The following is a 24,707-nucleotide window of genomic DNA, read 5'->3' as shown; positions in this document are numbered from 1 at the left end:
CGCCTCAGGAATGGTTGTCAGTATCTCAGGAATGGTTGTCAGCGTCTCAGGAATGGTTGTCAGCGTCTCAGGAATGGTTGTCAGTATCTCAGGAATGGTTGTCAGTGTCTCAGGAATGGTTGTCAGCGTCTCAGCAATGGTTGTCAGTGTCTCAGGAATGGTTGTCAGCACCTCAGGAATGGTTGTCAGTGTCTCAGGACTGGTTGTCAGCGTCTCAGGACTGGTTGTCAGCGTCTCAGGACTGGTTGTCAGCGTCTCAGGACTGGTTGTCAGCATCTCAGGAATGGTTGTGTCTCAGGAATGGTTGTCAGCGTCTCAGGAATGGTTGTCAGCGTCTCAGGAATGGTTGTCAGTGTCTCAGGAATGGTTGTCAGTGTCTCAGGAATGGTTGTATCTCAGGAATGGTTGTCAGTGTCTCAGGAATGGTTGTCAGTGTCTCAGGACTGGTTGTCAGCGTCTCAGGAATGGTTGTCAGCGTCTCAGGAATGGTTGTCAGCGTCTCAGGAATGGTTGTCAGCGTCTCAGGAATGGTTGTCAGCGTCTCAGGAATGGTTGTCAGCGTCTCAGGAATGGTTGTCAGCGTCTCAGGAATGGTTGTCAGCGTCTCAGGAATGGTTGTCAGTGTCTCAGGAATGGTTGTCAGTGTCTCAGGAATGGTTGTATCTCAGGAATGGTTGTCAGTGTCTCAGGAATGGTTGTCAGTGTCTCAGGAATGGTTGTCAGTGTCTCAGGAATGGTTGTATCTCAGGAATGGTTGTCAGTGTCTCAGGAATGGTTGTCAGTGTCTCAGGACTGGTTGTCAGCGTCTCAGGAATGGTTGTCAGCGTCTCAGGAATGGTTGTCAGCGTCTCAGGAATGGTTGTCAGCGTCTCAGGACTGGTTGTCAGCGCCTCAGGAATGGTTGTGTCTCAGGAATGGTTGTCAGTGTCTCAGGAATGGTTGTCAGCGCCTCAGGAATGGTTGTCAGTGTCTCAGGAATGGTTGTCAGTGTCTCAGGAATGGTTGTCAGTGTCTCAGGAATGGTTGTCAGTGTCTCAGGAATGGTTGTATCTCAGGAATGGTTGTCAGTGTCTCAGGACTGGTTGTCAGTGTCTCAGGACTGGTTGTCAGCGTCTCAGGACTGGTTGTCAGCGTCTCAGGACTGGTTGTCAGCGTCTCAGGACTGGTTGTCAGCGTCTCAGGAATGGTTGTGTCTCAGGAATGGTTGTCAGCGTCGCAGGAATGGTTGTCAGCGTCTCAGGAATGGTTGTCAGCGTCTCAGGAATGGTTGTCAGCGTCTCAGGAATGGTTGTCAGCGTCTCAGGAATGGTTGTCAGCGTCTCAGGAATGGTTGTCAGCGTCTCAGGAATGGTTGTCAGCGTCTCAGGAATGGTTGTCAGCGCCTCAGGAATGGTTGTCAGTATCTCAGGAATGGTTGTCAGTGTCTCAGGAATGGTTGTCAGCGTCTCAGCAATGGTTGTCAGCACCTCAGGAATGGTTGTCAGTGTCTCAGGAATGGTTGTCAGTGTCTCAGGAATGGTTGTCAGTGTCTCAGGAATGGTTGTCAGCGTCTCAGGAATGGTTGTCAGTGTCTCAGGAATGGTTGTCAGCGTCTCAGCAATGGTTGTCAGCGTCTCAGCAATGGTTGTCAGTGTCTCAGCAATGGTTGTCAGTGTCTCAGGAATGGTTGTCAGCACCTCAGGAATGGTTGTCAGTGTCTCAGGAATGGTTGTCAGTGTCTCAGGAATGGTTGTCAGTGTCTCAGGAATGGTTGTCAGTGTCTCAGGAATGGTTGTCAGCGCCTCCGGAATGGTTGTCAGTGTCTCAGGAATGGTTGTCAGTGTCTCAGGAATGGTTGTCAGTGTCTCAGGAATGGTTGTCAGCGCCTCAGGAATGGTTGTCAGCGTCTCAGGAATGGTTGTCAGCGCCTCAGGAATGGTTGTCAGTGTCTCAGGAATGGTTGTCAGTGTCTCAGGAATGGTTGTCAGCGTCTCAGGAATGGTTGTCAGCACCTCAGGAATGGTTGTCAGTGTCTCAGGAATGGTTGTCAGTGTCTCAGGAATGGTTGTCAAGCGTCTCAGGAATGGTTGTCAGTGTCTCAGGAATGGTTGTCAGCACCTCAGGAATGGTTGTCAGTGTCTCAGGAATGGTTGTCAGTGTCTCAGGAATTGTTGTCAGTGTCTCAGGAATGGTTGTCAGCGTCTCAGGAATGGTTGTCAGTGTCTCAGGAATGGTTGTCAGTGTCTCAGGAATGGTTGTCAGCGTCTCAGCAATGGATGTCAGTGTCTCAGCAATGGTTGTCAGTGTCTCAGGAATGGTTGTCAGCACCTCAGGAATGGTTGTCAGTGTCTCAGGAATGGTTGTCAGTGTCTCAGGAATGGTTGTCAGTGTCTCAGGAATGGTTGTCAGTGTCTCAGGAATGGTTGTCAGCGCCTCAGGAATGGTTGTCAGTGTCTCAGGAATGGTTGTCAGTGTCTCAGGAATGGTTGTCAGCGTCTCAGAAATGGTTGTCAGCGTCTCAGGAATGGTTGTCAGCGTCTCAGGAATGGTTGTCAGCGCCTCAGGAATGGTTGTCAGTGTCTCAGGAATGGTTGTCAGTGTCTCAGGAATGGTTGTCAGTGTCTCAGGAATGGTTGTCAGCGCCTCAGGAATGGTTGTCAGCGCCTCAGGAATGGTTGTCAGTGTCTCAGGAATGGTTGTCAGTGTCTCAGGAATGGTTGTCAGTGTCTCAGGAATGGTTGTCAGTGTCTCAGGAATGGTTGTCAGTGTCTCAGGAATGGTTGTCAGTGTCTCAGGACCGGCTATCAGGCAGCTCTGCCATAGACTGTCTGTTACATCTCACACAAACACACAGGACATCTGCGGCGGCTCCTGGTCATGTGACACTGCCCCCCTCCCCCCATCTCGTCCGTACGTGAGGACGTCAGAGCCCAGGCCGTGAGCTGCCCGCCCAGCCGGTGTCTCCAGCAGCGGCCGCAGCCTGTACTGCGCGCGGATAGGAGAGCACGGGGAGCGGGGCATTGTGGGTAAGCGCTGGGAGCCGTTTCTCGTTCGCTTCCTGTGGAATTTTCCATGCGAAAGGGCGGGAAAGAGCAGGGGGCGGGGCTTCTCCGCCGCAGTGACAACAACAACATGGCCGTGTCTGTGGTGCTGACTGACAACACGGGCTTGTTGTTACCTCACCGCCCTCCTCTCTGTGTATTATGTGCGTGGGGGTTATTTGATCAGTATTTTCTGTAGAATTTACCATTTTTTATGCCTTTCACCAGGGATTGTGTATGGAAGTGATAATAAAATACAAGTCATAACTAGGTTTCTGTGTAGCAGGAAGACATTTTTCTCCCAGTCTCCACATAATATGGTTTTACCTCAAATTCACATCTTTTTTGCACTCTCAGGTGATGCATGTGTTCATTTGTGCACCCCAAAAACGTGCGGCAAATCTGCGTGACCGAAACCGCGTCGGGAAGACGATTTGTTTCAGATTCATTCGCTCCCCCTTTTGTCTCGTCTCGTTTTTTTTTACTCAACTTGAAGTTTTTGAGTCATATTCTTCAAAATGTGAAACAACGGATGAAATCTAAATAAAGAAAAAGCTACGATCACAAAAAATGCAAACAAAATGAAAAAATCCGCCCTTCATCTTTTTTTGTCACTTTTTCGCTCACGATTTTTTTTATACCAAAATTTTTCACGTCTCGTGAATTGCGTGAAAAACTGAAAATGCTTTTTGCAATTCATTATTTATTATTATTATAATTTATTATTTTTATATTCTTATAATTTATATTATTATATATATATATTTATAATTTTTATATATATATATATGTATATATATATTTATATATATATATATATATATATATATATATATATATATATATATATATATACGAGTAATATATATATTATATTTATTTATATTTATATATTATATCTATATATTTTTTATATTTTTTATTATTATATTATTTATTATTTTTATTATTATTATTTATTATCATTCATTATTTCGCTTTCTTCCTTTATGACATTTTTACAATCACATTTTTATGTGGGTATTTTTTTTTTTATGTCAGCCATTTTGGCTAAGGTTTACACACCTGAATTCTCCAGTACACTTATTTTTAAAAAATCCGTATGTCTGAATTTTTCGAGCAAGGGTATGTGCACACGCTGCAAATTTGACGCAGAATTTTTTTTGCACGAAATCTGCACCTTCTGGCAGAAAAACACCAAAAAAGCGTGTTTTTAGTGTGTTATTGGTGCATTTTTTTTCCATGCGTTTTTTTTTAGTGAAGTCAGTGGCTGTAAGGGCTAAAAAAAACGCTGGAACAATTGACATGCTGCAGATTATTTTTCTGCACCAAATCTGCAACAAAAAAAAGCGAAATGTACACAGCAGTTCAGAAATCTGATAGACTTTGCTAGGATAAGGATAGGCATGCAGATTTTGATGCAGATTTCTTAAAAAAAAAAAACCTCACTGTGTGCTCAGGGCCCAACCGTTTTGTGACGTAAACAACTTTTTGTGAAAACATGGAGAACACACGGGTACCAAAATCACGGCACACGGAGAGCCATATGCGCCTTCAACACGTCCATGGAAAACGTGTGTGCGATGCCTTAGGCTATGTGCCCACGGGAGCTCGCATCTGCGGATATATCCGTAGGTACAAGCGCAGGTTTCCTGCAGCAGCTCCCCAGAATCCGCAGCTATACATAGCTGCGGGATTCCAGCAATATATCTGCGGAAACCTGCGGACATTCATTCGGATTACCTGCGGAAGTCCCGGCCTCTGTCTCCATAGCGGAGGGCCAGGATTTCCGCAGGTATTTCCGCAAGAATAATTGACATGCAGTTATGTGCGGCTGCGGGACATCCGCAGCATGTTCCGCAGCCGCACATACCGCAGCATGGACACAGACAGTCTCCATGTCCCACAGGATAACATGGGGAGTGTCTGTACTTGCTGAAACCTGCGGATTTATTTAGAAAATCCAGATAAATCCGCAGGTTTTCCGCGGCAAAATCCGCAGGTGTAAGCTCCCATGGGCAACATACCCTTAGGCTATGTGCCCACGGGACTCTGTATCTGCGGATTTTTCTGCATCAAAATCCGCAGCTTTCCCCCGGAATCCGCACCTTTTCATAGGTGCGGATTTGACACGGATTTTGTTGCGGATTTTGCGATTTTTTTTAATTCAATTGAATAGGCAAAATCCACAACAATAATTGACATGCTGCAGATTTTTCCGCACGAAAATCCGCACGATTTCCGCTGCGGAAAAATCCGCAGCGTGGGCACAGCATTTCCCAAATGCCATAGAAATGGCTGGGGAGTAGCTGTGCTGCAGATTTCTGGAAAATCCGCGGCTTTTCCGCCAGAAATCTGCGGCAAAATCCGCGCATTTTCCGCAGCGTGGGCACATAGCCTGAGGGTATATGCGCACACTGCAGAAAATATGCTTACTAAAAATGCTGCACCTTGTGGCAAAAAAAGTAACTAAAAACATGCATGTGTTTTTAATGTGTTTTTTGCATGTTTTTGTCCCATGCATTTTTTTGAGTGAAATCAATGGTTGGAAGGGTTAAAAAATGCAGGACAAAAATGCACAAATAATTGAGTTTTTTTGTGCACCAAAAACTGCAAAGAAAAAAAAAGCAACGTGCGTACAGCATTTCTGATTTCTCAGATAAAAAAAATGTTTTTATCTCTACTGGCTAACACGGTACAAAGATATGTTTTACCTGATTTCTCAGAGACTTTCCTGAGAAGAAAACACATGCAGTTTTGGACAAGAAACTGCACCAAAAAAAAAAAAAATATGCCGCGTGCACACACAGCCGTAACAAGACTTTCTATATGACAGGATAAAAGCCAAACCAGAATCTTTATTCTCAGAAACGTGTTTCGGGATCTTGCCTCTCCTCAGTGCAATAATAATAATAATATTTATTTATTCATTTATATAGCGCTATTAATTCCACAGCGCTTTACATGTTTTTACATTGAAATAAATAGGATAATTCTTTTGAGTGTTTTTTACAAAGTGTAAGGCTAGGAACGCACTTTGCGGTTTTACCTGCGTTTTAGGTGCTTTTTAGGTCCGTTTTGAGAAGCACCTTTTTCTTGCCATAAGGCATGCGTTTTGATTTACCAGCAAAGTCTATGGAAAAATTGGATTTTTTTTTTGCGTTTAATTTGCATATTTTGTGGCAAAAAACATGCGTTCAAAGAAGCAGCATGTCAGTTGTTTTTGCCATTTTGGGTGCATTTTGCTAACATTGAAGTCAATGAGAAATGGTAAAAACCAAGATTCCTTCAAATTCCTGCGTTTTACCTGCTTTTTCAGTGCAGAAAGCATGCGTTTTGGACAATAAAATAATGATTTCATAAGTCCCTTTACACACACACATAGTCCGACAATTTATATTAAGGAAAATAATACTTTATTGCAATTTTTCCGTAAAATATCATATTACCGCAATCATTTAATGAACATAATTTAATTTCATGATTTTTTTCTATGATTATAGATTTGATTCTTTTTTTACCATTTTTTCTAAGATTTTGACTATTTAAACTTTATTAAGCAGTGTCTTTATGTTCAAAACGCAACTATCAGAACGCAGGTGGAAACGCAGATAAAAAGCGCTGAAAACGCATCAAATACGTGGCAAAAACGCATGCGTTTTCAGCGCTAAATTTAAGAAAAAGGCAACTTTGGTCAAATCAATTAAGCCCAAAACGTGCGTTCTAAACTGTAAGTAGGAGGACGCAAAGTGCGTTCCTACCCTTAACATACTCATTTGTTTGCTGTTGTTCTTTTTTCATGGACACATATTGTATGAGGCTGTTCACATGTCCGTGCTTTCTGCTCACCTATAGTCCACGTTAAAAAAAAACAAACGTCCCATTATATCTGCTGATTACACAAGTTCATATTTAAAGCCTAATCCTAAAACTGGTGTATTACAGGCATCAGTTGGTGCAACTGGATACTTTTTGGACCAATTCTCTCTTTCCTATACACTTTTCTCAATAGTTATTTTTTCTTTGCAGGAAGGATGGATCAGTCTAGCCACAGCATGGTTCTTCTCCAGCAGCTGAACATGCAGCGCGAGTTTGGATTCCTCTGCGATTGCACAGTAGCTATAGGGGACGTGTATTTTAAAGCGCACAGGGCTGTTCTTGCTGCCTTTTCCAACTATTTCAAGATGATCTTCATCCATCAGAGCAGGTGCTGAGATTTATTTATCTTCCAAGTTTGATGTTTTGTTTTTTTCTTATTTTCTTCTACTCTTCTCCATTTCTATATGCCATTTCATAAAGAGGTTTAACAATGCTGCAACACTTAAAGCTCCACTCCCACTGGAGTGATGCTTTAAATCTAAGGGCGGCTTTGCACGTTGCATAATCGCACATGCAATGTCGGTGGGGTCAAATCGAAAGTGACGCACTTCCGGCGTCACTTTCGAGACCGTAGTGTGTAAATGCTAGATGATACGATTAACGAGTGCAAAAGCGTCGTTATCGTATCATCGTTGCAGGCTCCGACTTTTTCGTAATTTCGCTGCAGCGACAGGTACGATGTAGTTCCTCGCTCCTGCGGCTGCACACATCGCTGTGTATAACGCCGCAGGAGCGAGGAACATCAGCTTACCTGCCGCCGGCGGCTATGCGGAAGGAAGGAGGTGGGCGGGATGTTTACATCCTACTCATCTCCGCCCCTCCGCCGCTATTAACCGCCTGCCGTGTGACATCGCTATGACGCCGCACGACCCGCCCCCTTAGGAAGGAGGCGGGTCGCCGGCCTCAGCGACGGTCGCAGGGCAGGTGAGTGCATGTGAAGCTGGCGTAGCGATAATTTTTGCTACGCCAGCTATTACAAGATATCGTACCTGCGATGGGGCCGGGGACTATCGCGAGCGACATCGCAGCATCGGCTTGCGATGTCACAACGTGCAAAGCCCGCCTAACTCTTCTCCCTCCGGTCTTATACTCACCCTCCGGCAGATTCATCTTCTATCGCCGCCACTCCAGTTTGTCTCCAGAGATTTGTGACCTGCCGGCAGCTGCAGTGCTTCATGAAACCAGAGGTCACAGATTGATACAAGTCTATGAGAGCTTTGTTCTGGCCTCGTTCTGGCTCTCATAGAGATGTATTGAGAGCTTTAGTCGTAACTCCTGACTTTCAGCCAGTCAGAATTTGCGGGCACAAGATGGCACAGCAGAACTGATGCGGCCCCGAAAAAGGATGATTCAAACGCTGAAGGGTGAGAATAATACGGGGGGCAGAGGACTTAGATTTATAAAAAATGTAGAAAATCAGATTGCACTCACCATCCGTAAAACACATCTTTAAGCCCTGTGCGCAAACTGCGTTTTTACCCGCATTTTTGCTGCAGAAATTTCTTGAGAAAACGGTTGTAACCTTTCTGCAGACATTCCCCAGCAAAACCTATGGAAAAAAAAAATAGCTGAATGCAAGTGCGCTAATCTTTCACTATCAAGAAATTTCTTGAGAAAAATCCTTTTTCTAGTGCGCACAGGGCCTTATTCAGAGTATTTTAAAACTCCGGGCAGGACTGCATGGCAATGACGCAGGGTGCACAGACAACAGCCGTTTCGCCTGCTCCACACACTTCTACAGGGAGAGGAGCAGAAGCATGTGGAGCATGCGATACGCTGTTGTCTATGCACCCAATGTACTCTGAATAAAGATGTTTTTTACGGATGGTGAATGCAATCTGATTTTCTACATTGTTTCTTGAATGTCATGTGTTGCACCACATCCTCTTAGGCTGGTTTCACACTACGTCTTTTTAACATCCGTTGAAAACGTTTTTTTAGCGGAAGTACGGATCCTGCTTTTACAGCAAATAACGTATGCAAACGCATATGTTATTTTGCAGGATCCTGCACTGGATGTTTAGGGGCGGGCATTGGAGTCATGTGATCGGGAGTGAGGGGAACTAGACTGGGAGGAGGCTTCTGACAGCTGCAGACGCTGGTAACCAAGGTAAACATCGGCCTTGGATACCCGATATTTATCTTGGTTACGAGTGTCTGCAGCTGCTAGGAGCCGGGCTCCCTGCACACGTAACCAACGTAAACATCGGGTAACTAAGAGAAGTGGTTACGCGATATTTACCTTGGTTACGAGTGTCCGCAGCTCTCAGGTGGGGGAGAGGGAGGGAGGGAGGAAGGGGGAAAGACAGATAGAGAGAGAGAGGGTGAGGGAGGGAAGAGGAGGGAGAGACAGATCACGCGAGACTGGTTCTGGGCATGCTCAGTACTTTCTGGGCATGCTCAGTACAAAAGCAGGATCCTGTCTATCAGCATGCCAGCGTTCACCTGCGTTTGCGTGCGTTATAGTCAGGATCCAGCAATTTGCAGTATTTGGACGGAGCTCAAAAACGCTACAAGTAGCGTTTTTGAAACATGTTAAAAAACTGCAAGTCACTGGATCCTGACAATAACGCACGGAAACGCAGGTGAACGGATGTTAACGCGAGTCCATTGCAAATGCATTGAAATGAAAACGCATTTGCACTGGATCCGCTTGTCCGCTAAAATAACGTTAAGGACGGATGTTAAAAAGACGTAGTGTGAAACCAGCCTTATTTTGTTACCATTTGGGTTTTATTTTCTGTGATACTGAGTGCTTGCTAGCGTTTTCTCATTGTTACTTTGGGACTAAGGGGCACTTTGCACACTACAACATCGCAGGTGCGATGTCGGAGGGGTCATGTCGAAAGTGACGCACTTCCGGCGTCGCACTTGACATCGTAGTGTGTAAATCCTAGATGATACGATTAACGAGCGCAAAATCGTCGTAATCGTATCATCGGTGTAGCGTCAGTCATTTCCATAATTACGCGACTGCGACAGGTACGATGTTGTTCCTCGTTCCTGCGGCAACACACATCGCTGTGTGTGAAGCCGCAGGAGCGAGGAACATCTCCTGCCTGCGTCCTGCAGCTCACGCCGGCTATGCGGAGTGACAGAGGTGGGCGGGATGTTTACATCCCGCTCATCTCCACCCCTCCGCTTCTATTGGCCGCCTGCCGTGTGATGTCGCTATGACGCCGCACGACCCGCCCCCTTAATAAGGAGGCGGGTCGCCGGCCAGAGCGACGTCGCAGGGCAGGTGAGTCCATATGAAGCTGCCGTAGCGATAATGTTCGCTACGGCTGCTATCACAAGATATCGCTGCTGCGACGGGGGCGGGTACTATCGTGCTGGCATGAGGGCGCACCCATGATGTGATTGAGGGGCACCAATGGGTTGCTATGATGGCAAGGGGTCTGCAGAAGACCTTTGCTTGTCATTATATTGCTTCTCTGAAACCTACCTGTGGCCAGGCTTCAAAGGAGACTGATTTTCACTATATACAGCAATGCTATGGCAATACTGTACATAGCACAAGTGATCAGATGACCGCAAGTTATAGTCCCCTAAGGGGAATATTAATAACAGTGAAAAGTAAAGAAAAAATGTTTTAACCCCTTAAGGACGAAGCCAGATTTGTACTTAATGCCCAGGCCATTTTTTGCAATTTTGACCAGTGTCACTTTATAAGGTTATAACTCTGGAACGCTTCAATGGATCCCGGTGATTCTGAGATTGTTTTTTCGTGACATATTGGGCTTCATGTTAGAGGTAAATTTAGGATGATATATTTTTATTTTATTTGTGAAAAAATCTGAAATTTGACAAAAAAATTAAAAATTTTGCAAGTTTCAAACTTTTAATTTTTATGCCCATAAACCGGAGAGTTATGTCACACAAAATAGTTAATAAATAACATTTCCCACTTGTCTACTTTAGATCAGCGCAATTTTTGAAACAAAATTTTTTGGGGTTAGGAAGTTAGAAGGGTTCAAAGTTCATCAGCAATTTCCCATTTCTTTGTCGCTCCATTGGGAGACCCAGACAATTGGGTGTATAGCTACTGCCTCCGGAGGCCACACAAAGTATTACACTTTAAAAAGTGTAACCCCTCCCCTCTGCCTATACACCCTCCCGTGCATCACGGGCCCATCAGTTTTATGCTTTGTGTCGAAGGAGGCTGACATTCACACAATGCTCCACATTTTAGTCAGCAGCAGCTGCTGATTATATCGGATGGAAGAAAAGAGGGCCCCTAACAGGGCTCCCGGCATGCTCCCTTCTCACCCCACTGAGTCGGCAGTGCTGTTAAGGTTGAGGTACACATTGCGGGTACACAGGCTGGAGCCACATGCCGTTTTCCTTCCCCATCCCTTAGGGGCTCTGGGTGAAGTGGGATCCTAACCGGTCATCCAGGCACTGGGACCGGGCTCCATCCGCAGCCCCTGGGGGAATCTGCCGGACAGGAGACTGAGTATCGTCAGGGACATGGCCCTGCATCTACAGGTACTCTGTGTCCCCTTTGGGACGGTGCATGAAGCACCTTGGCCTTCAGACGCCGCAGCGACTGCGGTGTGGTTTTTTGACCGGGACTACCGCACCGACCGTGCCTGTTTGCCGGCCGCGGTTTTTACTTTAGTCCCCGGCTTTTGCGGCCTAGTGTATTAAACTCCCGCCCCTGGGCCTGCCAGTCAGGGGGAAGGGCGGGACGGTCGGTATGACGCCGACAGTGAGGGCTGGAGCACACTTCGCTGTCCTCCTCCCCCCTCACTGATCACTATGGGGCAAGATTCCCGCACTTTTGTGGTTCACGCCCACGGCTCCCTCCTCCCCTCGGAAGGCCGGCAGCCATTGTTATATGGGTCTCAGTATGATTCTGCCGGTGGAAGGATCTCACAATGTGCTCTGCAGCTCTGGGAGAGGGGGTTCCTCCGGTCGCCATGCACTGGGACCGGGCTCCATCCGCAGCCCCTGAGGGATTCTGACGGACAGGAGACTGGACATCATCAGGGACAGAGCCCTGCATCCATAAGGTACTCTGTGTCCCCTTTGGGACGCTGCATGCAGCACCTGGGTTACAAACGCCACAGCGGTTGCTGTGTGGTTTGTGAGACCGGGAATACCGCGCCGACCGCGCCTGTTTGCCGGCAGCGTTTTTAACTTTAGTCCCCGGCTCTTGCGGCCTAGTACCATATACTCCCGTTCCCGGGCCTGCCAGTCAGGGGTAACGACGGGACGGCCGACTGGACGTCGGCAGTGAGGGCTGGAGCATACTTGGTATCCTCCTCCCCCCTCACTGAGCACTGGGGGGCACCAGTTTCCCAATCAGGTGCTGGCCTCCCTTGGGTGCCGAAGTGTATATATATATATATATATTTAGATGGTATATGATTTCACTGTTCGGCAGCACTATTTGCTTTTGGCTGTATACCCTCACTGATTACTCTAAGAGGTGACAACAGCAGGTCGTCCGCAAACAGTAAGGGTGCCAAGGCACAGGCTTTCTTTGCAACCTGTACCTCTTGTGCGGCTATATTGCCGGCAGGTTCCACCTATCATTGTGTACAATGCTTGGCCCCTGGGGCACTCACTCAGCCGGAGCGTCCGGCACTGGTGGGACCCTCGGCTCAGGTGGTACCACCGGTTTCCACTGCACAGATGGCAGGGACAGAGTTTGCACGTTTGACTGAGCAACTCTCGGAGTCGTTTTCACATTCCATGGCCCAGTCTATGGACAGAGGGGCTGCTAAGTTACTGGAAGCTTTGCAGTCCAGACCGGTAACACAGGGCCAGGGTGCTGTGAGTTCATCGCTCCCAGGCCCCTCTGGGTCGGTACAACAAGGGGCTCCTGGGGTAACACCCAGATCCCACGGTGAGAACTCCGACACGGACCGCGGCCTCAGACAGGCTAAGCGGGCTCGCTGGGAACCTTCCACGACTTCATCACGCTGTTCGGGGTCTCAGCTTGAGGACTCTCGGGAGAATGACGCGGAGGTCGCAGCTCAGGGCTCTGACCCTGACGTTGCTCTCAATCTGGATACACCTGAAGGGGACGCCATAGTAAATGACCTTATAGCGTCCATCAACCAGGTGCTAGACCTCTCTCCCCCATCTTCTCCTATGGAGGAGTCGGCTTCACAGCGGGAGAAACACCAGTTTAGGTTTCCCAAACGTACACGGAGTGCGTTTTTTTCGATCACTCTAACTCCAGAGAGGCTGTCCAGAAGCACAGAACTTTCCGGACAAGCGCTTTACTAAGCGCCTTAATGACACACGTTACCCTTTCCCCCCCTGACGTAGTTAAGGGTTGGGCACAGTGTCACAAGGTGGATCCTCCAGTCTCCAGACTGGCGGCTAGATCCGTAGTATTAGTGGCATGGTTCATCTCTCATGGATGCCACTGAGGCGCATCTTTTGCTCCGGCCTTCGCAGCCGTGACGGCACTCCAAGCTATCTCAGCTTCTCTGGCTGAGATTAATGCGGTCGCACGTACCTCCGCCCCGCAGGTTGTGTCCTTGGCTTCTCAAGCGTAGGTTTTTCGTCCTACGCCATGAATGCCGTTCCTGGACTCTGCGAGCCGTACAGCGGTAGCATCCACCAATTCGGTGGCAGCCCGCAGGGCCATGTGGCTACGTGAATGGAAGGCAGACTCTGCTTCCAAGAAGTTCTTAACCGGTTTGCCATTTTCTGGCGACCGTTTGTTTGACGAGCAATTGGATGAAATTATTAAACAGTCCAAGGGAAAGGACTCGTCCTTACCCCAGTCCAAACCAAACAGACCTCAGCAACGAAAAATACAATCGAGGTTTCGGTCCTTTCGGTCCTCAGCCAAGTTCCGTTCCTCCACGTCCAACAGGTCAGAGGAGGGCCAGAGGAACTCTTCTGCATGGCGGTCTAAGTCAAGTATTACAAAGACCGCCGGAGGAACCGCCTCCAAGGCGGCTTCCTCATGACTTCGGCCTAACCAAGACCGCGACCTCGGTCGGTGGCTCCCGCTTTTGCGACGCCTGGTGGCCACATGTCCAAAACCGATGGGTGAGAGACATTCTGTCTCACGGTTACAGGATAGAGATCAGCTCTCGTCCTCCGACTCGTTTCTTCAGAACATCTCCGCCCCCCGAGCGAACCGATGCATTTTTTCAGCCGGTGAACTCTGACGGCAGATGGAGTTGTGATCCCCGTTCCGCTTCAAGAACGTGGTCGCGGTTTTACTCCAACTTGTTCGGGGTACCAAAAAAGGGACGGATCATTCCGTTCAGTTCTGGGCCTCATTCTGCTCAACAGACACGTGAGAACCAGACTTTTTCGGATGAAATCTCTCCGCTCTGTCATCGTCTCGATCCCAAGGAGACTTCCTAGCATCAATCGACATCAGGGATGCTTATCTCCATGTTCCGATTGCACCAGAGCATCAACGCGTCTTGTGTTTCGCCATCCGGGACGAACACTTTCAGCTCGTGGCTCTGCCTTTCGGCCTGGCGACAGCCCCACGGGGCTTCACCAAGGTCATGGCATCAGTGGTGGCGGGCCTACACTCTCAGGGACACTCGGTGATCCCTGTCTCAGACGATCTCCTAAGTCAAGACACCCTCTCGGGTGGCATGTCAACACGGTTCGAACATTGCTCTGGAGACTCTCCAGAGGTTAGGGTGGATCATCAATTTCCCAAAGTAAAAATTGACACCGACCCAATCACTGACTTACCTCTTGATGGAGTTTCATTCTCTCTCAGAGATAGTGAAGCTTCCGCTGGACAAACAGCGTTCGCTGCAGACAGGGGTGCACTCTCTCCTTCGGGCCCAGTCACACCCCTTGAGGCGCCCCACGCGCTTCCTAGGGAAGATGGTGGCAGCAATGGAGTTCCCTTTGCGCAGTATTCATCTGCGTCCACTCCAATGGCACATTCTCCGCAAATGGGACAGGAGGTCGACGTCCCTAGACAGGAACGTCTCTCTTTCTCTGGCAGCCAAAACCTCTCTTCAGTGGTTGCTTCTTCCCACTTCTTGTCGAAAGAAAAATCCTTCCTGCTCCCATCCTGGGCGGACGAGAGTGTCAGGGTGGACAGCGGTCTTCCTCCACCACAGGGCTCAGGGAACCTGGACTCCGACGGAGTCCTCCCTTCAGATCAATGTTCTGGAATTAAGGGCAGTGTGGCTAGCCCTAAAGGCGTTCCAGCGGTGGCTGGACGGCAGGCAGATCCGGATACAGTCGGACGACGCCACGGCGGTCGCGTGCATCAACCACCAGCACAGAGCGCTGGCGGCGGACGCATCAGTTCAGAACTGGTCGTAATTTCGACTGCCTTATGTATTTCCCCCTCTGGCACTGCTGCCCAGAGTGTCATTCAAAATCGGGTCCGACTGCCGCCGCGCCATCCTCGTTGCTCTACACTGGCCGAGGAGGTCGTGATACCTGGATCTGTGACACCTTACGGTGGGTCGCCCGTGGGCACTCCCGGACCGACCAGACTTGCTGTCTCAAGGGCCATTTTCCATCTGAATTCTGCGGCCTTCAACCTCACTGCGTGGCCATTGTGGCCTGGCTCTTAGCGTCCTCGGAGTTATCGCTATCACGCCTTTCGCAGAAGGTGGTCTTCCTAGTGGCAGGCGCATCACTTCGGAGAGTGTCGGAGCTAGCAGCGCTATCATGCAAAGCCCCCTTCCTGGTGTTACACCAGGACGAGGTGGTCCTGCGTCCGGTCCCGGAATTCCTACTTAAGGTGGTATCCCCCTTTTTCTTCTCAATCAGGATATCTCCTTACTTTCTTTTGGCTCATCCAGTTCACCAGTGTGAAAAGGATTTGCACTTCTTAGATTTGTGAGAGCACTCCGGCTCTACATTTCGCACACTGCGCCCCTGCGCCGTTCTGCTGCGCTCCTTGTCCTTGTCGCTAACCAGCGTAAGGGGTCGCAGGCTTCCAAGTCAACCTTGGCTCGGTGGATCAAGGAACGGATTCTTGAAGCCTACCGTTTTCGGGGCTTCCGATTCCTTTAGGGCTGAAAGCCCATTCTACCAGAGCCGTAGGGGCATCCTGGGCATTGCGTCACCAGGCTACGGCTCAGCAGGTGTGTCAGCGCTACCTGGGCGAGTCTGCACACTTTCACGAAACACTATCAGGTTCATGCCTATGCGGCGGCAGATGCCAGCCTAGGTAGGCGAGTCCTTCAGGAGGCAGTTGCTCACCTGTAAGAGAGGGCCGTTTGTTTCGGCTCTTTTTATCGAGGTATTCTTTTACCCACCCAGGGACTGCTTTTGGACGTCCCAATTGTCTGGGTCTCCCAATGGAGCGACAAAGAAGAAGGGAATTTTGTTTACTTACCGTAAATTCCTTTTCTTCTAGCTCCTATTGGGAGACCCAGCACCCGCCCCTGTTCCCTTCGGGCTGTTGTTCCTTGTGTACACATGTTGTTCATGTTGAAGGGTTCTTTTGGTTCATGGTTTCAGTTCTCCGAACATCCTTCGGATTGAATTTACCTTAGACCAATTTATAAGTTCCTCCTTCCTGCTTTGGCACCAAAACTGATGGGCCCGTGATGCACGGGAGGGTGTATAGGCAGAGGGGAGGGGTTACACTTTTTAAAGTGTAATACTTCGTGTGGCCTCCGGAGGCAGTAGCTATACACCCAATTGTCTGGGTCTCCCAATAGGAGCTAGAAGAAAAGGAATTTACGGTAAGTAAACAAAATTCCCTTCTTTTTCAACAAAATTTACAAAACCATTTTTTTAGGGACCACATCCCATTTGATGTGACTTTGAGAGGCCTGGGTGACAGAAAATACCCAAAAGTGACACCATTCTAAAACCTGCACCCCTCAAGGTACTCAAAATCACATTCAAGAAGTTTATTAACCCTTCAGGTGCTTCACAGGAACTAAAGTAATATGGAATGAACAAAAATAAAAATTAACATTTTACCTAAAAATGTTACTTTAGCACTAATTTTCTTACTTTTTCAAGAGGTAACACCAAAAATTGGACCTCACACTTTGTTACCCACTTTCTTATGAGCGCGCCAATACCCCACATGTGGTCAGAAACCTTTGTTTGGGTAAATGGGAGAGCTCGGAATGAAAGGAGCAATATTTGAATTTTGGAAAGCAAAGTTGGCTGAAACAGATTGCGGGCACCATGTTGCTTTTACAGATCCCCTAAGGTACCTAAACAGCAGGAACCCCCCTCAAGTGACCCCATTTTGGAAACTAGACCCCTTAAGGCTTCTATCGAGGGGTATACTGAGCATTTTGGACCCACAGGTACTTCACAGATTTTGATAACGTTACTTTGTCATATTGAAAATTGTAATTTTTTTCTCAAAAATGTTGCTTTAGCATCAATTCTCTCACTTTTTCAAGAGGTAATTCCAAAAATTTGACCCAAATGTTTGTTACCCACTTTTTTATGAGCGCGGTGATACCTCATATGTGGTCTGAAACCTTTGTTTGGACAAATGGGAGGGCTTGGAACGAAAGGAGCAATATTTGAATCTTGGAAAGGAAATTTGGCTGAAAAAGATTGCGGGCACCATGTTGCATTTGGAGGACCCCTAAGGTACGTAAACAGCAAAAAACCACCACAAGTGACCCCATATTGGAAACTAGGCCTCTCAAGGAATTTATCTAGATGTTTGGTGAGTACCCTGAACCCCCAGGTGCTTCACAGAAGTTTATAACGTTGAGCCATGAAAATAAAAAAATAAAATTTTACCACAAAATTGTTACTTCAACCAGGTAGCTTTTTTTTTCACAAGGGTAACAGGAAAAAAATTACCATGAAATGTATTCTGCAATTTCTCCTGAGTTTGGTGATATCTTATATGTGGTGGAAATCAACTGTTTGGGCACACGGCAGGTCTTGGAAGGGAAGGAGTGCAATTTGACTGAACATTTGGCTGGAATAATTAGTGGACGCTATGTCGCATTTGGAAAGCCCCTAAAGTGCCTAAACAGTGGATGCCCCCCACAAGTGACCCCATTCTGGAATCAAGAAACCTCAAGGCTTTTATCTAGGTGTATATTGAGCATTTTGAATCCACGAATACTTCACAGAATTTGATAAGCTTAGGTTGCCATATTGAAAATTTTCATTTTTTTCACAAAAATGTTTCTTTAGCATCACATTTCTCACTTTTTCAAGAGGCAACAACAAAACGTGGACCCCACAGGTTGTTATCCAATTTCTTGTGAGCGCAGGGATACCCCATATGTGGCCAAAAACCTCTGTTTGGATATATGGGAGGGCTTGGAATGGAAGGAGCACCATTTGAATTTTGGAAAAGTTGAAATAAATTGCGCGCACCATGTCACATTAGCAGGGCCTCTTGGGTACCTATACATTAGAAACCCCCCACAAGTGACTCCATTTTGGAAACTGGACCCCTCAAGGATTTTATTCAGGAGTATAGTAAGCATTTTGAATCCACAGGTACTTCACAAAAATGTTGCTGTAGCAACAAATTTCTCTCTTTTAGGCTATGTGGCCATGATCCAGCGACACGGCGTCCAGTACACAGTGTCAGCCTTCCTACAGAGATGTGAGTGTTGTCCACGGGAGAACGCAGCTGCCCATGCCCACGATTTGGGTTCAGGCTGCTGTGGAGCTCTATGCTACCTGTAGAGCACACTCATCTCCGCAGCATAAATTGACATGCTGAGGCTCGGGAAGCTGCGCCACAGGTCGGTTTATGCTGCGGAGAAAAGAAGCACAGTGGGCACGGGATTTCTAAAAATCCTTCAATTGTGCTTCTACTGCACAATGCAGCGTTATGGACGCAGGGAAAACACTCTGCGCCCAAAACGCTGCAAACCCTGATTGTGGGCACATAGCCTAAAATGTTACAATGGATGAATGGATAGATGTCAAACATATATAACGTCCCACCCCCCTGCATATTCTAAGCTGGCGCCCTTTAGTGCCTTTCATGTGGCACTAAAGGGTGCCTAGCCTTGTATTTAGCCCAAAAAGAAAAAAAAAATAATTAAAATAAATGACGTGGGGTCCCCCCTATTTTTGATAGCCAGCTAGGGTATAGCAGACAGCTGTAGCCTGCAAACCACAGCTGACAGCTTCACCTTGGCTGGTGATCAATTTGGAGGGCTCCCCAAGCTGTTTTTATTTTTTAAATTATTTATAAATAAATAATTAAAAAAAAAAAACAAACGTAGGGTCCCCCCAAATTAGATCACCAGCCAAGGTGAAGCTGACAGCTGGGGTCTGGTATTCTCAGGGTGGGAAGAGCCATGGTTATTGGACTCTTCCCAGCCTAAAAATAGCAGGCCGCAGCCGCCCCAGAAGTGGCGCATCCGTTAGATGCGCCAATTCTGGCCCTTCGCCCCAGCTCATCCCGCGCCCTGGTGCGTTGGCAAACGGGGTAATAAATGGGGTTGATACCAGGTGTGTAATGTCACCTGGCATCAAGCCCAGCAATTAGTTATGTCACGGCGTCTATCAGATACCCGACATAACTAATTGACAGTAATAAAAAAAAAATTGACAACAAAAAAAAATTTATTTGAAAAAACACTCCCCAAAACATTCCCTGATTGACCAATTTATTGAAAAGAAAAGAAAAAAAAATCCGCTGTAATCCATTTGGACGTCCCACGTCGACTCTGGACCTTCTAGAATATGGGGGGCACGTTCAGGGAACGTATCCCCCATTTTCTAGGAGTGCAGACCCTCCATTTGAGGAGAGTGGGTGCAAAGAATCTGCACCCACCCTCCCTGGGTCACAGCTGCAGTGTGCCGAGCAGCAGCAGCCAGCGTCTCACAACACAGGAAGCTGTCAGCTGCTCGGCACATGTGACCGCACTCACCGGCGTCTGCTGTGAAGGAGGAGGGCGCCGCGGGGGATCAGCGCTCCGACAGGTATGTATGACACCGGGGAACACCGGGGGGGATCCGGCAGGGCCTAGGGAGCAGGTTTCTGTCGCATGTGTTATGGCACATACGACAGAAACCATAAGAAAAGTGTAAATGCGGCCGGCGCGCTGCTGTGCTCGCCGGTGCGCGCGGCCATCTTGGATTTTCGGGAGGGGGTTGGGGGTTGGAGGGGGCACTTTGGGGATACCGGGGGACCGGAGAGGACCGGGGGATGAGATTTATCTCCCATCTGACATGTTTGTTTATGCCAGATGGGAGATAAATGATTTTTTACCGGCGCGGTCATTTACTGTAACCTGATCATCAGTATACGGTGTATACCGGTCATCAGGTGAGCGGGGACCGGAAAAACCGGCCAGAATCATGATCTCCAGGATCTCAGCTACCCCCGGCAGCTGAGACCCCGGAAATTTTCTGACTCTGGGGGGCGCTAGACCCTTTTTTCCGACCGCCGTTAAAAAGCGGCGGATCGGAAGAAGTACCCTAATTTGTCGCCGTTAAAAGGCGTATCGGCGGTCGTTAAGGGGTTAAAAATATAAAAAAACATAAAAGTTCAAGAAAAGGGGCGATTGGGTATGAGCTCAAAAAGGAACTGCAGAGGATCTGTGAAGGTGAATATTACTTAATTTATTGCTTTATACCAGTCTGAGCCTTTATAAAAATGTTTATTTTCTGGTATAGAATCCCATTTTCATTATTATAGTCATTATTGTAGTTGCTTTTTGCTTCTAAGGATTTGTTGACATATTATGTTTTTTGCCACGGTATTTTGGTGCATTTTTTTTTAAGAAACTACACTTTATAGTAATTGCCCAAAACAATGAAATTTCAGAAATCTTTGATTTTAGAATGTTTGGGGTTTTTATTCCTGACTGAATTTCAGCATTTTTGGAACATTTTTTACCCATTAAAAGTAATGAGAAACTGCAAAGACGTTGAGAAAAGCAGTATAACATTTGTGTGGTGTTTTTGCAACATTTTTGTTGAGTAAAAGTAACTTTACCAACATGTTCTGTAGACAAATGGCACATGTAGTCTGCACCAAAAAAAAAGAACTCTGCAAAAACGCAACATGTGAAATTGTATTATTTTATTACCATTCACCTTCTTCCAATGTGTTTTTTTTCTTCCTACAGTGAATGCATTAAGATTCAGCCAACTGACATCCAACCAGACATATTCAGCTACCTTTTACATGTCATGTACACAGGGAAGAGTCCCAAACAAAGTGTGGACCAGTACCGATTGGAGGAAGGCGTAAAGTTTCTCCACGCTAATCTCCTCGCAACACCTACCAACGAGCCAACACAAGTGCTACCTTCAGACGCCATACAGACTTCTAACTTATATGGAATTCAGATATCAACGGCCCAAAAAGCACCAAAAGAAAGTGCACACCTGAGGAAGAACCAACCAAGCGCAACCAGACCAGTCCCACAAGGAGACCATCCGCAGCTGCAATTGTCTCTAGCCATTGGACTAGAAGGTGTAGGTTCTGAACAGCAAAGCTCACATTTTACGGGCCAGATCGGCGCCACGGTACAATCGATAGAAGATATCCAAAAGAGTGTAAGGTCCATAAAACAGGAGACTGGTGACCCCGAAGCTATAGGGTCTCCACACCATTCACTTCCTTCCTCCGAAGAGGTTGAGCCCAATCTTATCACATCCAGCAACAGAGTATACTCCTGCCATTACTGTGGTGAGCACTTCGAGTCCCGCCTGACTTTGAGAGATCACTTGCATATTCACGTATCTCAGTCACTTCCATTTGGGGTTCCAACATCTATCCTAGAGAGCGATGATCTAGGAGAGGTCCGTCCCATACTGGAAAACATTGAGAATACTGATAGTTGCCGACTTGGGGCTTATCTGCTAAACAAAAGTGAAGAGCCACTTCTAAACACAGGCCACGCAGAACAGCTCCAACTCAATCAATTATCTTTTCTCACGAAAGACACCGATCCTATAGAACTAAACTTCTCATTTTTACGTAAAAGGAAGTTCAATTGTACGGTGTGTGGACATAGATTTTCAAGACGGAGCCAATTGGCGGAGCACGTGTACACGCATAAAACAAAGTCACACAAGCACCAGAAAATTGAGAATCAGATTGAGCACAACTTACACAGCTATTGTAGTAATATTGCTGATATCAGCCAGAAAGATTCTGATCTGCTGCTGGATCCTCCCGAATTCCTCGAAGAAGAAGAAGAAGAAGAAGAGCCCACGGATTCACAGGAAAATGTGGAATCTGTCCTTGTAGAATAAAAGATATCTGCATGTTTTCTGTGAGGAAAAAAATCCTTCAATATTTTCCATGTTTTGAAAGAGATAACCGTTTCAGCCTAAGTGTTGGAATTATATTTAGAAGAAATTATTTAGAAATTGGTTTAAATGGCTTTTCCCATAATCAAATATTACTTTTCTCTAATAGAAGGCATAAAAGTTAACAATTTCCATTGGAATCACATAAAAGGAATGTATCGCCTATATTTGTTTATACTAAATCAGATACTGGTGCATATTATTTTATCCCAGCTGTGGATGTTGTTTCCCTCAAAAATCAAGGTATCAAGGGGATAACTTGCTAATCGCTAGAGGTCTGACCACCCCAAGAATAGGGCTCTGCAGTCTCATTGTGGTGTACATACTCTACCCCCTTCTCCATTCATTGTCTATGGGACTAATTAGTACAGCACTCTGCTATTTCTGGCAGTCCCATAGACTGTGATTAGAGCAGAAGTCGAACACAGAGACCCGATCTCAGGACAGTCAGACCAACCCACCGATCAGCAAGTTATCCTGTATCCTTGCTTGTTTTTTTTAATACTAACCCTTTAATAAGAGATTGGTGCTGACAACACATTAGGTGGGCATAGTTAGAGGTAATCTACAAAAAAGCTTACAGGGGTTGTCCCCTTCTCATTCCCCTGGTTCGCCCACGTAAAAATAAATAAGCCTATACTCACCTCTGATGTGGCTGTGCTTCCAGTGATGTCTGAAGCTGCGTTCCCTGGACCCACATAACATTGCTATGACACGCGAGCCCCGCGACCAATCAGCGCTGACTTCCTTCTCCCCGCCTTTGTATATTTGAGCAGAATGTGAGCGCTGCACTTACTTCCTGCTCTAATGTCCAAAGGTGGGGAGACAGATGCCGGGCGCTGACTGTTAGCAGAGCTCCTATGTCATAATAATGTCACGTGGGCTCCGGGAACACGACTTTAGACATCACTGGAACGGCGGCCATAGGAGGTGAGTATAGTGTTATTTATTTTTATGGAGTGCAAACAAGGCGAATGAGAAGGGGTTGTCCAAATAGTGGGCATCCTCTTTAATAGTTTATTTCAAATAAAAAAAATGCTTTTCTTCTGACTTATCAAAATACTTTAATATTTAATTGCTGGGCAAAGCCATACAGAGAATCTCTAGTGTCAAAAAAACACTATTAACTTACAACTATGGGGCTAATCTGCAGGTTAATAGCATTCTAAAGCTGCCGGGCTATCGGGAAGAAATTAACTTTATTCCTCCCAGCATCCTCTGGGCTTCAGTTATAGAGACATGGCCTCAGTCACCGCTTAGTACATGGTGAGAGGCGCCTGTAACCACACCCCGACACTGACTGACAGCCGACTCTGTACTGATGCACGGCTGTTAATCAGTGCCGGGGCGTGGTTACAGCCACCACTCACTGTATACCGAGCAGTGACTGAAGCCGCACCTCTACAACTGAAAGCCTGAGGCTGCTGAGAAGAATAAAGTTGATTTCTTCCCTGTAGCCTGGCTTTCAGTGCATCGGCCCCACCGCTTTAGAATAATCTCGTCCTGCAGATTAATCCCATATCTGTAGTTTAATAGCGTTTTTTGACACTATGCTTGTTTATTGTACAAATCAATAGTAGAGACACCAGGTTGATTCTTAGAGTTGTCCTTTCAAGACCTCATAGATGGAGATACTCAACCTTGAACTATTTTCTCTTCTTCCACAAACCACAAGAACCAATGTGACTATTTATTACTCGGTTCCCCTTTTACGTGAGTTCATATGTTGCAGACTTTTCTGCTATGGATTTCACAGCATATTTGGGATGAGTCCACTCCAAAATCCTCACATGTTACAGGTGTATTTTGATGTTGATTTCACCCTTGCATTGCATGTTATCATTATATACTTCAGATGGTTTCTGCTACATGGTTTTGGATTTTTTTAATCCTTACCCAAACATTTTGTAATGTTATGTGCTGTAGTTTTTGCACTGAAAGTCTGCAGTAATTCCATACCATAGTGTGTGCATACATCCAGCATTGACAATAAGGGGTTACCCAGATGGACCAATGCAGTCACATTTATCACTTTGTTAAGAAGTACTGCTTTATTTGATTTAGATTTTTTAGGGTTTTTTTTATAAATATTCTCAGTTTAGTTGTTATATTGTACATAGTGGTAACTAGTTCAGCAGTGTGATAGGCTCTGCCCACATTTGCGCCATGTGTATCAGTCAGAGTTTCAAGCTTGAAAGTAATCTTGATGACACAACCTGTGATTTCTGCAACGCCATTCTTGATGTCAGATATGCAGAAATCACTACAGTCCCAATTACAGCATATGGTCATCTTTGACATGGAAAAAAAAATAGGTTTACATATGTTAATGGTTACCTTTAATTAATGACATTGCCCTAAGTTTCAGTTTGCAATCTTCATTCCTTCCTTTATTTTCAAACCTCTTGATATGCAGTTTACAACCTCACAGATTTTTCTTTTGTGGGGTTGTCTCTTCCAGCAATATAGGCTGGATGTAAAGTCTTGAGTGTATTCAAGGTACTCCTGTGTTCATTAGCTCATACAGCAGCACAGCTTCTATCCTGCACTCATTTCCTCCTTATCTATAATCTGTTTTCTCTGCTTTCTCCTGAGACTGTACATGCTTTGTCCCCTCTC

At 46.5% G+C, this 24,707-nt stretch overlaps 1 protein-coding gene across 1 annotated transcript; it reads left to right on the top strand.

Annotated features, from left to right (window-relative positions):
- Positions 1 to 2,895: 2,895 nt before the first annotated feature.
- On the top strand, positions 2,896 to 23,337 carry ZBTB25 (zinc finger and BTB domain containing 25). Its single transcript, XM_075330918.1, has 3 exons — positions 2,896 to 3,005; positions 7,050 to 7,227; positions 20,897 to 23,337. The coding sequence occupies exons 2-3, from the start codon at positions 7,055 to 7,057 to the stop codon at positions 22,029 to 22,031; spliced, it is 1,308 nt and encodes a 435-aa protein (XP_075187033.1). The 5' UTR covers positions 2,896 to 3,005; positions 7,050 to 7,054; the 3' UTR covers positions 22,032 to 23,337.
- Positions 23,338 to 24,707: the final 1,370 nt, after the last annotated feature.

The sequence above is a fragment of the Anomaloglossus baeobatrachus genome, chromosome 12 (assembly GCF_048569485.1).
Source record: "Anomaloglossus baeobatrachus isolate aAnoBae1 chromosome 12, aAnoBae1.hap1, whole genome shotgun sequence".
Classification (NCBI taxonomy): Eukaryota; Metazoa; Chordata; class Amphibia; order Anura; family Aromobatidae; genus Anomaloglossus; species Anomaloglossus baeobatrachus.
Note: the sequence above shows the minus strand (reverse complement) of the source record. Positions and strands in the feature narration are given on the sequence as shown.

What these genes read in the sequence shown, in the direction of transcription:
- ZBTB25 (XM_075330918.1), top strand. Translation starts at nt 7,055, where the DNA reads ATGGATCAGTCTAGCCACAGCATGGTTCTTCTCCAGCAGCTGAACATG. An exon ending in ATCTTCATCCATCAGAGCAG is followed by an intron (nt 7,228 to 20,896) that starts GTGCTGAGATTT and finishes TTCTTCCTACAG; the next exon opens with TGAATGCATTAAGATTCAGC.